The sequence below is a fragment of the Amphiura filiformis genome, chromosome 13, assembly GCF_039555335.1.
Source record: "Amphiura filiformis chromosome 13, Afil_fr2py, whole genome shotgun sequence".
NCBI classification, from domain to species: Eukaryota; Metazoa; Echinodermata; class Ophiuroidea; order Amphilepidida; family Amphiuridae; genus Amphiura; species Amphiura filiformis.
The window spans coordinates 2,243,318-2,258,490 of NC_092640.1; the positions used below are offsets into that span (position 1 = coordinate 2,243,318).

Below are 15,173 nucleotides of genomic sequence, written 5' to 3' on the forward strand. Positions count from 1 at the left end.
ATTGCTGGAAATTCCCACGCTCAAGAAATTATGGAAATCGAGTATCGGACTCTATCGCCGATCTCTAAAATACATTTATGACATTATTAAAAGGCCTATGTGATGATTAGAAAATCGTGACAATTAATGAGATAAATTAACTAAAGAAATTAATGATTTATGAAATTATGTTTATCGATGATGCGTATTTATTTACTGACTGAAGTTAAAAATAGAAAAGCCAAAAACCTGATCACGCCATAAGCGAGCACTCACTCGGATTAATCCGCGTTTACTGAGTCTCCGTGAAAAGTATACAAAAATCATACATAAATTAATAAGCACATTTCCAGTCAGATATTATATTAAATACGAATCATTACGAATTGTTACAACACTCACGTAGCTGATCCTAAAAAGGATCAGCGAATCTAGTATCAGAATGTCCGAGTGTCGAAGTGTGAGTTGCAAGACATGCAATACACGCCCACCCGTACAAAGCCTGGGCATAACTCAGCCGTTCCAAGATACACAAACGGCATTTCTTTTCTATATCGCGCAAGTAATTAGGTCGCGCAATTTATGTATGGCGCTGCGCCTGCAAAGCAAGCACGCGATACCTAAGCAAATGAAATAAAGATTTAAATGAATAGATTATAAAATATGATAAAAATGTGATTAGTGCTGCGAAGTTTAAATAGCGGTTTTCAATATTAGTAGGCCTACTGAGGAGCCTACTGGGGGTTCCGTTACATTACCCCCTTCTAAGAAAACATTTTGTCCTCAAAATACGAGGTAATATTGAAAAGATATATACATAATAAAAAATACATAAATAAACACCAGTTTTCAGACTGTAGATCTACTGCCACATCCACTATAAAACCAAGTCCTAAACATCACAATTACCAGTAATGCCATTCCTGAGCAAAGGAATCCACCATCATCCAATCTCATCTCAGGAATCCGGACTATTTACGGACATCCAACATCATAATGTCACTGAATAGCAAATCTACAGTCATCTCCTGGTTCATCGTAAATTACATTGACATTCAGATATTTTTAAGCTTACTAAAAAAAATAAAACAACAGTATGAAAAGTCATGAAGAACGAGAGTTAATCAGTGCTTACGTTAACTTCCTGGTTAACAATTGCCTCAGTTGAATTGCGTTAAATGCACACGAGAACTGTATCCAGAATTATGAAATACATAGATGATTGAAAAGATACAAAAACAGTTCGTGCTCAAATTATTTCCAATGTTTACATGTTCGCAAATGTTTGAGCTGCTACTGACAGCCCGTATCCCATAAGCAGGAACTACTTTCGGCGCGTTTTTAGAATTTGCAAAATTGAGCAGCCAAAATAATGAATTCTGGTACGAATTCTGATTCTCACATCTACATAAACATATTTTTAAACGTGTTTGCAAAACAGGTGATAATTTATAAGAAACTCTCCTTTTATGGTGAGGAATAGCACATATTTTAAACATGTGAGATAAATCTATATCCAGAAACATTCAATTTACGCTATTTACCTTGGAAACAAACATGTACAGTTGTAAACATGTACACACATGTGCGTCAGCATGAATGGTTCGTCGCACACGTACATGTCATTTCAATTTTCATTCATTGAAACAGCTGATCGCCAAACAATAACATTTGAAATCAATAACGAACTGTCAAAACAGTTGTACGATATTTACAATTAAAAAATGTACCGACTGCTGTGGCGAGCAGTTAAATTTTCTATCAACACTTGTATGTATGGTTGATGTTCACCAATAATCATTTAAATGATTTCCAGCAATGTTTTCCAGCCAGGATTATATTTTGTGAACCATCAAAATGCGAAAATTTCAACACTGCTTGATGACGTCCATCCATGTCTCTGTGGAATATATTATAATGTCTCTCTGTATAAAAGTTGACTGACTACAGAATGGTATTTTTACATGGTGAAACATTGAAGACTGAAAGGTAAAGTGGTGACAAATTAATGCAATTTCATGAATTTTGTCTACAGTTTATACAGACATGTAAGCTTATAAAATAATATACAAATTCATTTCATCATAACAATATAAAAAGGTTTATCCATCCTTCCTGGTTGATGATGACTGTGTCAGGCTGTGTCCAATCTTCAAACCGTCAATCTTCAGGTAGGAACTGTATTCTGGAACACTTGCACTGAAGTTGTAATCTTCTTCGCCAATGACATGTCTTTGACTTCGTCGTTGTCTTCGTTGCCACTCCGATGCACTTCTATCAGGAATCACACAACACAAGAAGAAATTATTTAAGTTCATGAGTTCTGCAAATGATAAATTGCTCTTGGTAGTTTCCTCTTCTGCTTGCAGTTGTAGTCATGGTAGTGCATGGCTTGTAGGTGGTTTATTTGAGAGGTCTCCGTCTTGAGGTTTTCACGGTAATTTAAAATGTCTGTGATGATGAGTCGTAGAACAGCCTGCTTTCCAACATTGTCTTCATGGATTGAGTCAGTAGAACATCCATCTGGAACATCACACCATCGTCGTCACCTGGTGGTTGTAAACAAAGTTACACTGAAGCCATAGCTTCAGTCATTTTTTAGAGCAGGCTCAGTAAGTTAAATTATCATTTGCAATCAAATTATTGCAAGTTTTGGTGTACAATGAAATCTTGTACAGATCTGATGAGGTTAAATTATAAAATACATTGTTCTTGTTATCATTGAACAATATTGTTTGTTCAAAAGCATTTTAAACTTTTGAACTGCATCATACCAAATCAAAAGAAAAATCATGCCATTACCGGGGCCCTCGGTAAGTGCACTCTTCAACATTTGATTTGATATTAATTAATTATAGTGACAATTCTTAACATGAAATACATCATGAAACTCGTGCTACTTTCCACATGTGAAGTCACTAAACCTCTTTTCATTATTTCTTGTGGTGACAATTCTTAACATGGTTTGAGGTGTAACCATGAAACTCGTGTAATCTGCGCATGTTACACATGTGAAGCCACCATAATGTTTCTATAAGTTAACGGATAGTTCGCCTTTTCCAGGCTCGCCTTTGAGCTGAAGGAGATTTTCTCTTTACTCGTTCAGGTGTTGTTTGTACATGTACCTGATTTATTTAGATTCGAAATGTCATCTATCAAGTCAATAATTGTTTTGTCAATGATAGTTTTTGACTCTACATGTACATGACATTTTCTGAGTTCTTCAGCCTTGTAAAAGACTCTGTTTCCACTGCTATTCGTACCATGGCATTAAAAGAGGCAGGTTTGGCATGTCAAATGTTCAGTCTTACCCGGCTATCTTGTATAGCATTTACAAAGTATTTCTTTGCCAATGCTTGTGTGGAAGAATCCGCATTGTAGGAAAGACTATTTTAACCATTGTGCGAATATCATGAGCCAGATCAGGTAAAGTTTCATTAGGATTTCTGACTCTATTATTTAATTTCATCCAAAATAATTCTTCCTGGTTTTCATGACCAAACCTTAGGTTCAAGGAAGTTACCAGTGATTGGAAGTTGTGTCTTTTGAAGCGTTCACGCCACTTAATACTCCCTGTGCCGTACCTCTTAAATTTGCAGCTAAATGCATAGCTTTCTCGTACTCATTCCAATTATAGTAGTCTGCTACCAATTCAAAGTGTAGCAGGTAATTGGACCATGATGTTGTACCATCATATTTATCTAGTTTGATGTCAGGCTTGTTTGGTGCATACTCAGAGTCATTAGACTGAGAGTGTGCAGTGGCTTCACTGAATGATGCCAGGTTATCCTGCTCGTTACTATTTTGGTACTTTGAAGCCGACACATTTGGATCACTGAAACGAGCTTCAGTCAACATTTTGACAATGCATTCTATAGCTGCTTCAATCTGACCAACTTTACTGTGTAAAGAGGCTATGTGCCATTGTTCATGCTTTTCTTGCATGTCTGTTGAGTTTGGAGACTCGTTGGCAGCAGTGGTAACTGTCATGGCATTAGTTAAATTTTCGAACTAATTGAATAGGTAATCTAGTGCGCTCTACATTTTACGGGTGCGGCATCACCGGTATGTATCTTGTGTTGAACAACGTTGATCAGGCCCATATCATCTTTGGATTTAGCAAAACTGTTTTGATTTTTGATGATGAATCTTAGGGCTTGACACTGTTGGCTCTCAGATAGACCTTCTTTGGATTTTTCCCAAAGTAAAGATCTTCCAAGTAAGCCGGGAGTTCATTGTTGGTACTAGTTTGTTCGGATTCAGTTTAACCATGGTTCAGTTACATGAAGGGTTCGACATGCTTAAGTTATTACAGCATTGTCGTCAAATACTGTACCCTTTGTAGCGTCTAGCACTTGCCATGTGTAATCATGTGTGTAGTCCGCTATTCCAACTTTGTGTCAAGTTGGTATCAAAGAACACCTCATTGTGATCTCGATTCCGATTTTCAAGTTTCGAGTCACGTGATCGAATTTCGAAGTTGATTTTCGAGTTTGAAGTTGTTGAGGTTAATTGCTCTTAAACATGAAGTTTTTATGCTTAACTTGAAGATCCATCGTTTAAATCTCCTTGATCCTTTATTAACACTATTTGTAGCCAATTTTATAATAATGCAGGTCGAAAATCTGATAAAAAGACTTTCTATCCCACCGCTGCCACCAAATGAAACGGATGTGCCTTGGCCTACAAATACAAATATGGACTAAATATGGTAGCGTGACAGTCCCAAAGGATCGATGTGAAATATGGGCCTAAATGTCAGGATCATGAATAGCATAAATACCTGGTCGTCGTTAATTAGGAGATGGTTGTTGGATTGATTGTGATTTGCCACGGATTGTGAATTAATTAATTTAAGTAACTTAATTAAAGAAATGAGATCAATAAAGGTGACTCATGACAACATATAAAATGATCAACAGTATTATATTGTACTGGTTTCCCAGCATAGACTGTAAGCTTCACATTCACAATGCACAACAAATACACAATATATTATATATCCAGTTTACAACGCTTTCCTTTGTTACTGAAATTATCAGTAAAATATCGACATTAATTAATCACTAAAACTAGTCAATTCATCTTGTAAAAGTCACGAGTTATTCATAAATAGAATACTACTACACTAAGAAACATCGTGGGCTTTGTTTACAAATCAACAGCTGATTGCTGGAAATTCCCACGCTCAAGAAATTATGGAAATCGAGTATCGGACTCTATCGCCGATCTCTAAAATACATTTATGACATTATTAAAAGGCCTATGTGATGATTAGAAAATCGTGACAATTAATGAGATAAATTAACTAAAGAAATTAATGATTTATGAAATTATGTTTATCGATGATGCGTATTTATTTACTGACTGAAGTTAAAAATAGAAAAGCCAAAAACCTGATCACGCCATAAGCGAGCACTCACTCGGATTAATCCGCGTTTACTGAGTCTCCGTGAAAAGTATACAAAAATCATACATAAATTAATAAGCACATTTCCAGTCAGATATTATATTAAATACGAATCATTACGAATTGTTACAACACTCACGTAGCTGATCCTAAAAAGGATCAGCGAATCTAGTATCAGAATGTCCGAGTGTCGAAGTGTGAGTTGCAAGACATGCAATACACGTCCACCCGGTACAAAGCCTGGGCCGCAACTCAGCCGTTCCAAGATACACAAACGGCATTTCTTTTCTATATCGCGCAAGTAATTAGGTCGCGCAATTTGCGTACGCGCTGCGCCTGCAAAGCAAGCACGCGATACCTAAGCAAATGAAATAAAGATTTAAATGAATAGATTATAAAATATGATAAAAATGTGATTAGTGCTGCCGAAGTTTAAATGACGGTTTTCAATATTAGTAGGCCTACTGAGGAGCCTACTGGGGGTTCCGTTACAATATAACATTCGTTCATTTCATTCTTATTCCATACCTTACATACCTACAGTAGTTGTCTGAGATAAAACCAAACTAAAATTTGTCTAATGAACAAAATTATGCCAGACATGCAGAATTCGGTTCCGTTCGATTGTTTACAAACAGCCCGTGTCACTGCACGTCATACGGTCTGTAGATACGGTCTGTGAATAGATGAGTAAACAATCAATGCTGAAAGTGAAAAGATTGTTGTGATTTGTGATCATCATTTTCATCATTTTACCATGGACTAAGGAGCACGTAAGTTGCCAAAATAAACAGAAGAATAAATTGTGCATTGTTGCTCTGTTCATGTGCAATCTGAGATCGGCTTAGCCGTGTCTATGTTTAAGCTTAACTTGCTTTTATTAAAGCATGTAAAAGTCAAGAAATTTAAGCTTACTGAATCATGCATGTGAATTGAATGAAGTCATGGAAGTAATATATTATATTAACAATCACTCGATCTAGTCAAGCCAGTACGTATATGAATCAAATCCATGTGAATTCAGAGTTCAGATCATCAGGCAATAATTAAAGGACACACAACTTACTCGAGAACTCTCTAGCTTTGAATTTGAACATGATCACATGTGACACGATAGTTACGCATTCGATGCTAGAATACGTTGCTTTCGTTTTTCCGTCGGACAGCGGTGCACTTTTTGCACCGGAGGTTATTTATTCTGTTAATGTTGAAATTTGGATGAAAGTTTAATATTTCGATGAGTCAACTGTATTTTTGAGCAAGATTTGCCTATTGTGGACAGTTTTAGTTTAAAATTTTGCTGAAGTGTAATTTCAGCAACATTTTTGATGCGATCACCTGTCTTGATCGGCTGTGTTTACTTCTGAACTTCCATTGCTTTACACAGTGTCATGCTTCAGCGAACCGACTAGATTTTGAATGCAATGGTCTCTAGCCTAGAACATGTAGAATGTGAATCTATCGGTGAGCAAATTCTTGGCTAGACTTCTCGAGCAACACACGACATGTGACGTACGAGGGTTAGGCTGAAGTGTAAAACTACAAGGCTGACTGCCCATTCAAAATAGGTGGTTTACAAATTGAAAAACAACATACATGTACTTCAGTGGGGCACTTTAAAGTAATGCATGTCTTTACATATGTCATGTTCTGAAACCACAGAACAGAACACATAATTAATTAGAAAATTGTTTTGAAGATTTCATGATTATGTGAAATCAATGCAATGGTGACGTCAAAAATGGCAATATATCGCATCCGACCCCCCTGGTTCAGATTGCCGTTTTAGCCAAGTCTTGTATTAGCCTGAAATACTCAGTTCAGATCAATACACACCGTTAAATAATGCTTATAATGAACTATAAAGTTAATATTTTTAACATCATACTTTTCTATACTTTCCATTTTCAGATGGTTCCAAATTGAAAGTTTGAAATTTGCCAATGGAGTACCACAGTTCCCATATTCAATATGAGTGGTATAAGACCACAGAAGGCAGACAGTACTACTCAGCAATAGTCAGGCAGGGAAAGAGAAAAATATATGGTGATTATTGTTAATATGCATTGTAATATTATATTACTATTACATGTAGGCTAATGAAAGTCAAATCCCAGTTTCCTGTTACATTTATAAGATATAGGTGACTTTTTCCAGCCCACATAGTCATTTCAAATGGCCTCCAAGATTTGTCAAGAACGATTAAGTATAATGCTCTAACATTTTAACTTTTAGGGGGGGCTTTTTAAAATCTCTAGCTGTGTCCTGTGCCTGTGCGACAATACTCAAATTGAGGTATGCACATAAGAAGAAGAAGATATCATTTATTCTGGCTGCATAATTTTCATTATAATTTCTTTAAATGCCACAGCTTTGTCCCCTGCACCCCACCCAGGACCCCACCCGTTATACTCAAGCCCGAGATATACTGACCCTGATAAATGATCTGGGTTAAAAAATCGCCCTCCAGTACGGTATATAAATTATAAAAACTGTTGAGAACCCCTGAAAGCAAAATATCTAAATCAATATACTATCGAAAAATAACACTTTGATGTTTGTAAAAGTTCATTCTACAAATCATATACTTTACAAACTTGCTTGATTTTTTGTTGTTAATGAGTTATGTACATTTTACCAAAGTGTTGTTGTATCAGCCCTCTTTGCAGCATAACTCAAGAACCACAGGACCTATAAAAAAGTACATCTGTGATACCACCATTCGCAAGATGATGTGAACTACCAAATCGCAACAGTTTAAAATGGTTGCTAACCTTAATTGCCTCCAACATGCAAAATCAACATATCTGGGGCATTTTGGTACTTTTCTTTCTGCTGTGCAGTGCGCACCCTGGGGTCTATTAATGTTTCTGGGCACACTCCTGTGGGTGTTCAGATTTTGGACTTTCTGTTGCAGTCCTACTCTGATTTATCACTTCCTAAAGCTAAAAATAATTTGATTATCCCATCAGGTTTGTTGGAGAGACCCGTGTTCTCACTTCAGGTGGCCATGGAAACAGCATCATACAAGCTGTTTATAACTGGAAAAGCAGGTGTGGGTAAATCCAGCACTGTTGCCAAGCTAACAGGACAATCAGTACCTACTACCCACAATGAAACACCAGGTATGCTCGGTTTGTGTCTGTTTTTGTGCTTGTTTGTTACATATCCTTCAATGGCATAGGGGGTGCAAAGATTGCAGCCTTCAATGAACTGGGAAGTTCAAAGTTGGCAGATATGTGTAGGTAACATCAGAACCAAAGTTATAAGAAGGAGGTAAAACTTACTGAATGACCTTGGCATATTTTGAATGATATGAGGCTTCATCTTGTCTAAACTGCAGTTGTTTTTGTTTTTTGTAATGCCAGTTTTTTTTCATTTCAAAAATACGTAATGACAATTTTAATGTCTTGTACATCCATTTTAAGCAAATTAAACACAATTTAAATTGTTTACACTTCACTGAGAGCACTGATTGGGTATTTAGGCCTAAGTATTATGTTCTAAATGTTGGAAAAGATCTAGAAGACATGACCTAAATCTCTCACACAGGGAGTGTCAATTTCAAAAGGTGGTTACCGGAATGGGTCACTCCATTTGAAATCCACACCCCTGTGTGGGAGATTAAGGGGTGTGTGGATTTGTACAGCCCATTGTCTATTCTCATAATGGACAGGCCGATCATAGGCCTATTACTTTTTTCTTGGTCAATATCAGTTGTGTTTGTTACTGCTTGTTTTGTTTGTATGCTTGTTTGAGGGTTCAACTGAAAAACCAAATTCCAGACACTGCCTTTTATATTAAGGCGTATAAAGAGTGATTGCTCCTCTATAGCTACTCTTTTAAGAATTTAAAAATGGCATGTAGAAGAGTGCTTTACAGCTCCTCTTGATGACTTGCTAACTTTAATGACCATGCACTGGTTCAAACAGCTCCTCTGTTTTTCTTTAGGGAAACAGAGGAGTAAGCTTTTTCCCGGAGGGGGGAGTCACTCCCATTGTGGCCCGTACATCATCCTCGATAATCAACTTTTGAAAAGCACCCTAAACAAGGATTTAACCCTAGCCTAAAACGATACGCTAAACAGGTAACACGCGCCAGGATTTTGTTCCTTGCATCAAATTTCATACCTTAAATTTCATTTCCGCATATTAGCAATTGCAATTTGCTACCCTTTTTTCTAATTTTTCATGTTTTTGACACCCTAAACACGTATCGTGCCTACCCACGAAAAACTACCCTTTTTACGCATTTTTATTATCGCGGATGGTGTACAGGCCACAATTGGAGTGACCCTCCCGGGGCTTTTTCATACATTTCCAAAGACAGAGTATAAAATTCCTATAATTTGTAATAATACAAGTCACACTTCTCTCCACCACACAGGTATTGTAACGTCAGTTGCCTATTGGCCTGCTAAGCTAAAGGAATCAGGCAAGATAGTGCTGTTTAAACTTCAGTTCTGGGACGCTGGTGAAAACGCTATCAAGAAATTTGATCACATACTACCTGTAAGTACATGGGCTATTCCATTTAAAGTCCATATTCCCTCCCCTTTATGAAGATTTAGCTAAAGTCTTCTACAGAGGGAGTATGGGTTTTTAACAGAATAGATAATTGGGTAACTTCCACTTGAAATACTCATTCCAGTTGTGGAAGATCCCTACGTAGACGATATTGGTAAAACTAGATACAGCAGAGTATGCATTTCAAAATAATTAACCCTAGCCAATTCATCTGAAAAACATATTCCCTCTGTGGAAGACTTTTCTTTTAAAGTTTTCTGCAGAGATATGGCAGATTCCAATTGCAATGGTCTAATGAAATCCAGATGCAGGCAGTGGCGTAGCTCTTCACTTTTTCAAACCACCGGGAAAAAAATTGGGTCAACCTTTTCGGCAAAATTTTTGATTTGGGCCCCCGCCCCATACAGGCTTGCCCCCCTGGAAAAAATCCCAGCTACGCCACTGGATGCAGGGGTGACAGAGAAGGAGTTTTATTTAAAATCAGGATTGAAGCATTAAAAACTTTTCATTCAAATTCATTTCTATTCACATTATTATTTTATTTCCATAAAAAGCATTAAGAAAGAACCCAGGTGGGGGAGGGTACTTAGTGGAAATGAGGCTAAGAGGATGTGCGGCGGATTTGAGGGTGCATTTTCAGCCATAGTTTGGACTTGGGTGTATTTTCAGCCATTTTGGTTTATTGATGGCCCTCAAGTTCATGAAAATTTGGTTTTTTTGATAAAGTGCCATTTTTTCATTGTTTTTAAGCAAAATTTGTGAAATGTTCCCAAAATTAGTATAATTTGTTTTTCATCAAATTTGGGTATTAAAAAGTCGGGTAGTTTTTCAGAGTCCCAGCCGCACATCCCCACACAAACTAAAGTTGAGATCCCCGGGCAAAGAACATATGTGACACGATCAAGGGAAATGAGTCGGATGTCGCTAATATTGATTTTGAGATATTGGCAAAGAAAGTGTTAAAATTCTTTTGTTTTATTGTTTTCAGCGATTGATAAATTGATGTAACTTTGCAAAGGAAAGTCGTATCAACATGGGGTTTTCAGTTTCTGAAAGCTCTAAATGTCCTCTTTAGAAACTTGTGTAAAACTCATTTTTCGAACAAAGTCGACATGTGACTCATTCCCCTTGATCATGTCACATATACAGCCAGAGTCAACAAAATCAGGATAAGGTCATTGGTTGGTGGTAGGTTTTATCAACAAGTTGGGTCTTTGGGGGACAATAGGACAGTGGCAGATGATAGGCCAGGGGTGGGTAGCTGCTCCGTGTTGGGTATATGCCTCCTCTATGCATGTATTTAAAATAAAATTGCAGTATTAAAAAAGGCTCCAATAAAAGGGTCAATGCAATAATACTCAAGTTTACTATTGAATGTAGCATTCATAGAACATTTCAACAACTGAAAAGGTCAATTTGGTTCTGAAATAAGTACATCTTCTTCACCCTATTTCCCTATTTTTGACTTCCCGACATTAATTACATCGTTTACATATCTTACACACTACTAGGCATGCCAAGATGGAGCCAGTGCTGTTCTGTTCCTCTTCTCCTTCACGGACAGACCAAGTTCCCTATTTCCCTATTTTTGACTTCCCAACATTAATTACATCGTTTACACATTGTTTACACACTACTAGGCATGCCAAGATGGAGCCAGTGCTGTTCTGTTTCTCTTCTCCTTCACGGACAGACCAAGTTCCCTATTTCCCTATTTTGACTTCCCAACATTAATTACATCGTTTACATATCTTACACACTACTAGGCATGCCAAGATGGAGCCAGTGCTGTTCTGTTTCTCTTCTCCTTCACGGACAGACCAAGTTTTGAAGATCTTCGCAACCAGATGACAAAACTGTCAGAAACAGGAGCCTCATTTACGAAAATCGTAATTGGCACAAAGTACGACCAATACAGTCACAGCGAAATCACATCGGCAGAACTTCAGGATTTTCAAGATCAGTGGCAAGTTCCGATATTAAAAGTGAAAAACATAAACAAGCCACAAGAGAATGATCTGTTGTATTCTGTCGATAATTTTGCTGAAATAAACGATGTGGCGCCATTGCTAAATGGATTGGTGGAATCATTATGGACTAAAGGTAAAGTTCCTTCAGGAACGTGGAGGGAAAGTGGTGGAGGTCCTACAGGACGACCTCCAGGGCCATCAAGGACACCTGCACCATCAGTGGATGATTTGGATGATGCTACCTATGTCTAAGAACTATTTTGATTGGATATAAAGAGGGTTATATCATGTATTGAGCCAATCAGAGATATGGGAAGAAGTCAGTAGGCCCAAGGCATGTGCACCAACTGTGGATGATTTGGATGATGCTACCTGTGTCTGACTGAAACTCAAATAAGACCTCTAACATGTCTAAGAACTACTGTGATTGGTTACAAAGAGGGCTGTATCATGTATTGGGCCAATCAGAGACATGGAAAGAAAACATATGGAAAAGTAGTCTCTCTTGCTCAAATAAAAGGGGTCCCACAGTTAAAGCCATATTATAACATTTGCTGAGGAAGACGCCCTCACTGAATTTTTAAAATTCCTTTTTTTACGATTAAATTGTACTTTATTAAACCAATATACCCTGCAAAAATCAAGACTCTAAGTGCTGTAGTTTTGTCAAAATCCGTGATTTTGAATTAAAGGCTGATTCAGCGCTTTATTATTACGATGGAATTATTAGTCGAACGCATACACGATGTTCATAACACACAGTACGTCACGGCGTGCGGGGCGGTGATATACAACAAAGGGTCGTACCACAACATGATCGAAGGAGTGGTACGTATTGTCGACATATTCGCTGGTAGTAAATTCCAATTTTCTTTGCTTTGCCGTAGTTGTTCGGCTCAAAAATAAAAGGGATATATCTGACAGTAAAAGCTAACATTTTATGGCAAAGAAATGCTAATCTATTTTATTTGAAAATGTTATAATATTGCTTTAAGCAATGGGAGAAAATTGTCTTTTTTCACTTTCAACTTCCAATTATTATAAAAGGGAATGTCTTTTATGTTTTGGCTCACTCTTAATTGTCTCATGTATATATTAAACTTTACTTTCCCTGATTTTCAAGGAAATCTGATGAAAGACCTCGTCATACAGGAGTACTAATCACCGCAAGGTATTCCCAAAACACTGACATGCACCCCGTGTGAGTCATAAAAGTAGCGTGCTATAGACGGCCCTCACTTGATAATAGTCAGTCTGATTGACTTGGCTCAAACAAAATGCTGTCGTACCGTAGGAAAAAACATACCCTCTTCAGTACAGCCCTGCTTAGTGTGTTGTGTGGTAATGTATGCATTGTGCATTGACCTTGAACGCCTCTGTACACACAGCGTGCACACACTGGAGTCGAGTATAATTTATTTAAAGAGACTTTCATAGGAAAACTTTTCCATATGGGTGGAAAATGTATAAAAATTGTAAAACAAATGTAATTTTACAAAAAATTTTGTTTTTAGGTTGCTAGCACTAGCACCTATTATCCCTTTTTTTGCTCTTCACTTTCAAACTATCCATAAAATGTTGGGTCAACCTTTTTGGGCTGTTGATAAAGGGGGTGGCCAAATTCACCTTTTCTCCATCCCCCTCCCGGTCCCCCCACCCGGGTAGGAGCGACCTGGGTACAGCACTGGAGGAGGATGTTCCGCCCTCATGGTTAAAGATGGAAATAACAAAATAAAGGCCCAATTGAAGCCATTCGTTTGACCATTTTTATAATATTTGACGAGCCGTGTGAGATTTTACTACTTTTGCAGCTCTTGGCGTGAGATTTACTACCTTGCGTGAAATTTTTCTATCTTGCAGCGTGAAAAAGTGCCCGATTGTGTCCAAGTGCAACTGAGTTGGGCACGTATAGATTTCAGGTCCCGAATAGCCCTTCAATGATGGGTTATTCCTTCATGTAATTTTACACGAAATTAGGGTTAGGGTTAGGGTTAAGGTTAGGGTTAGTTTAGGATTAGGGTTAGGATTAGGGTTAGGATTAGGGTTAGGATTAGGGTTAGGATTAGTTTACACGAAATAATTACATGAAGGATCGACCCAATGATGGTTGATTTTCTTACACTACAGTACTGTTGCTGTTTGGCGCTGCAGAGCTCATGTAAATTTGTTACAAAAGTCTGGAGCCAGACAGACACAATGCGACTTCAAAATCAACCCTTTGCATGAGAAGTGTCACATTGATGTGGACCTGTGTAACATTAAAATCTTAAAACTGTACAACATGTGTAATTTGTCAATTTTGTAACTGAGTTGCCCCCCCCCCCGGATGTCCAGGCGCGTATTTATGTTCTGAAACCATAATGGCCCACAATACGCTAACACTATACTGTGATCAGCTCGTAATAGGTGGGAATTTTTCTGTTTTTTTTTATTGCGCAAGTGAATTAAGTCCAAACTTACCATGCTTACGCTCACGTAAATTCACAAAAGCATACGCCATTCACGCATTACGCAAAGCACAGTTCGCGAAGGTGCTTCACCCAACTGTGTGTACGCAATCGAGTATTATTAGTGGTGCTCGGTGACGCAATTCTATATCAATCCACGATGTTATGAGTCCCGCCTATTACGAGCTGATCAGAGTATAACCCTAAAGATGTATTGTGGCCTATTATGGTTCCCCCAGCAGCCCATTATTACAGAAAGAAATTTAGCGTCCAGGGTGGGGTCGATTGGGGTTTTTTGAAAACATTTGTTCGGGAATGTGCCACACAGGCTTTCGGATGCTGACTTTCTATATACTTAATTTTTGCTGTTTTTGCAACCCATCAGTATCATACAAATTTTTCACAAATAGCACCCAAATTTGCCTTAAATGGTTGCCTTAATACTAGGGGCACTTTTGACCAAATGCACCCAATACTGCCGTTTTCTTCATTTTTTTGCTAAATTTTTCATTTCAAAAATACCAAATGACAATTTGAATGAACTAGCATATATGCTTAACTTTTAAGCAATTCATAAACATTTTTAATTTTTTTTACATTTTCGCTGTGATCACTGAATGGGTCTTTAAATTAACTTGTCTATGACTCCTTGAATGAAAAAGATACATTTGCCAAAGTTGCACTATAAAAGCTACTTTTCAGTGTACCATTACATTCTCTACATGACTGGTCAAGGATGACTGGCCTGGTGACCAGTGATGACCAGGCACTCTAGCAACAAAAGCAACATTTTCAATGGGTTTAGGTGCAACTTTTAAATCTGCATCTTTTTTATTCAAAG

General features: G+C 37.6%; 1 protein-coding gene across 1 annotated transcript; it reads left to right on the plus strand.

The window, feature by feature from the left end:
* The first annotated feature begins 6,070 nt into the window (after positions 1-6,070).
* On the plus strand, positions 6,071-12,363 carry LOC140167164 (ciliogenesis and planar polarity effector 2-like). Its single transcript, XM_072190537.1, has 5 exons — positions 6,071-6,162; positions 7,301-7,435; positions 8,362-8,514; positions 9,776-9,900; positions 11,682-12,363. The coding sequence occupies exons 2-5, from the start codon at positions 7,333-7,335 to the stop codon at positions 12,135-12,137; spliced, it is 837 nt and encodes a 278-aa protein (XP_072046638.1). The 5' UTR covers positions 6,071-6,162; positions 7,301-7,332; the 3' UTR covers positions 12,138-12,363.
* Positions 12,364-15,173: the final 2,810 nt, after the last annotated feature.

Excerpts from the sequence above, each read along its gene's own strand:
- LOC140167164 (XM_072190537.1), top strand. The coding sequence starts at position 7,333 with ATGGAGTACCACAGTTCCCATATTCAATATGAGTGGTATAAGACCACA. Across the intron at positions 8,515-9,775 it reads TACCCACAATGAAACACCAG|GTATTGTAACGTCAGTTGCC; the intron begins GTATGCTCGGTT and ends TCCACCACACAG. Across the intron at positions 9,901-11,681 it reads AATTTGATCACATACTACCT|GCATGCCAAGATGGAGCCAG; the intron begins GTAAGTACATGG and ends ACACACTACTAG.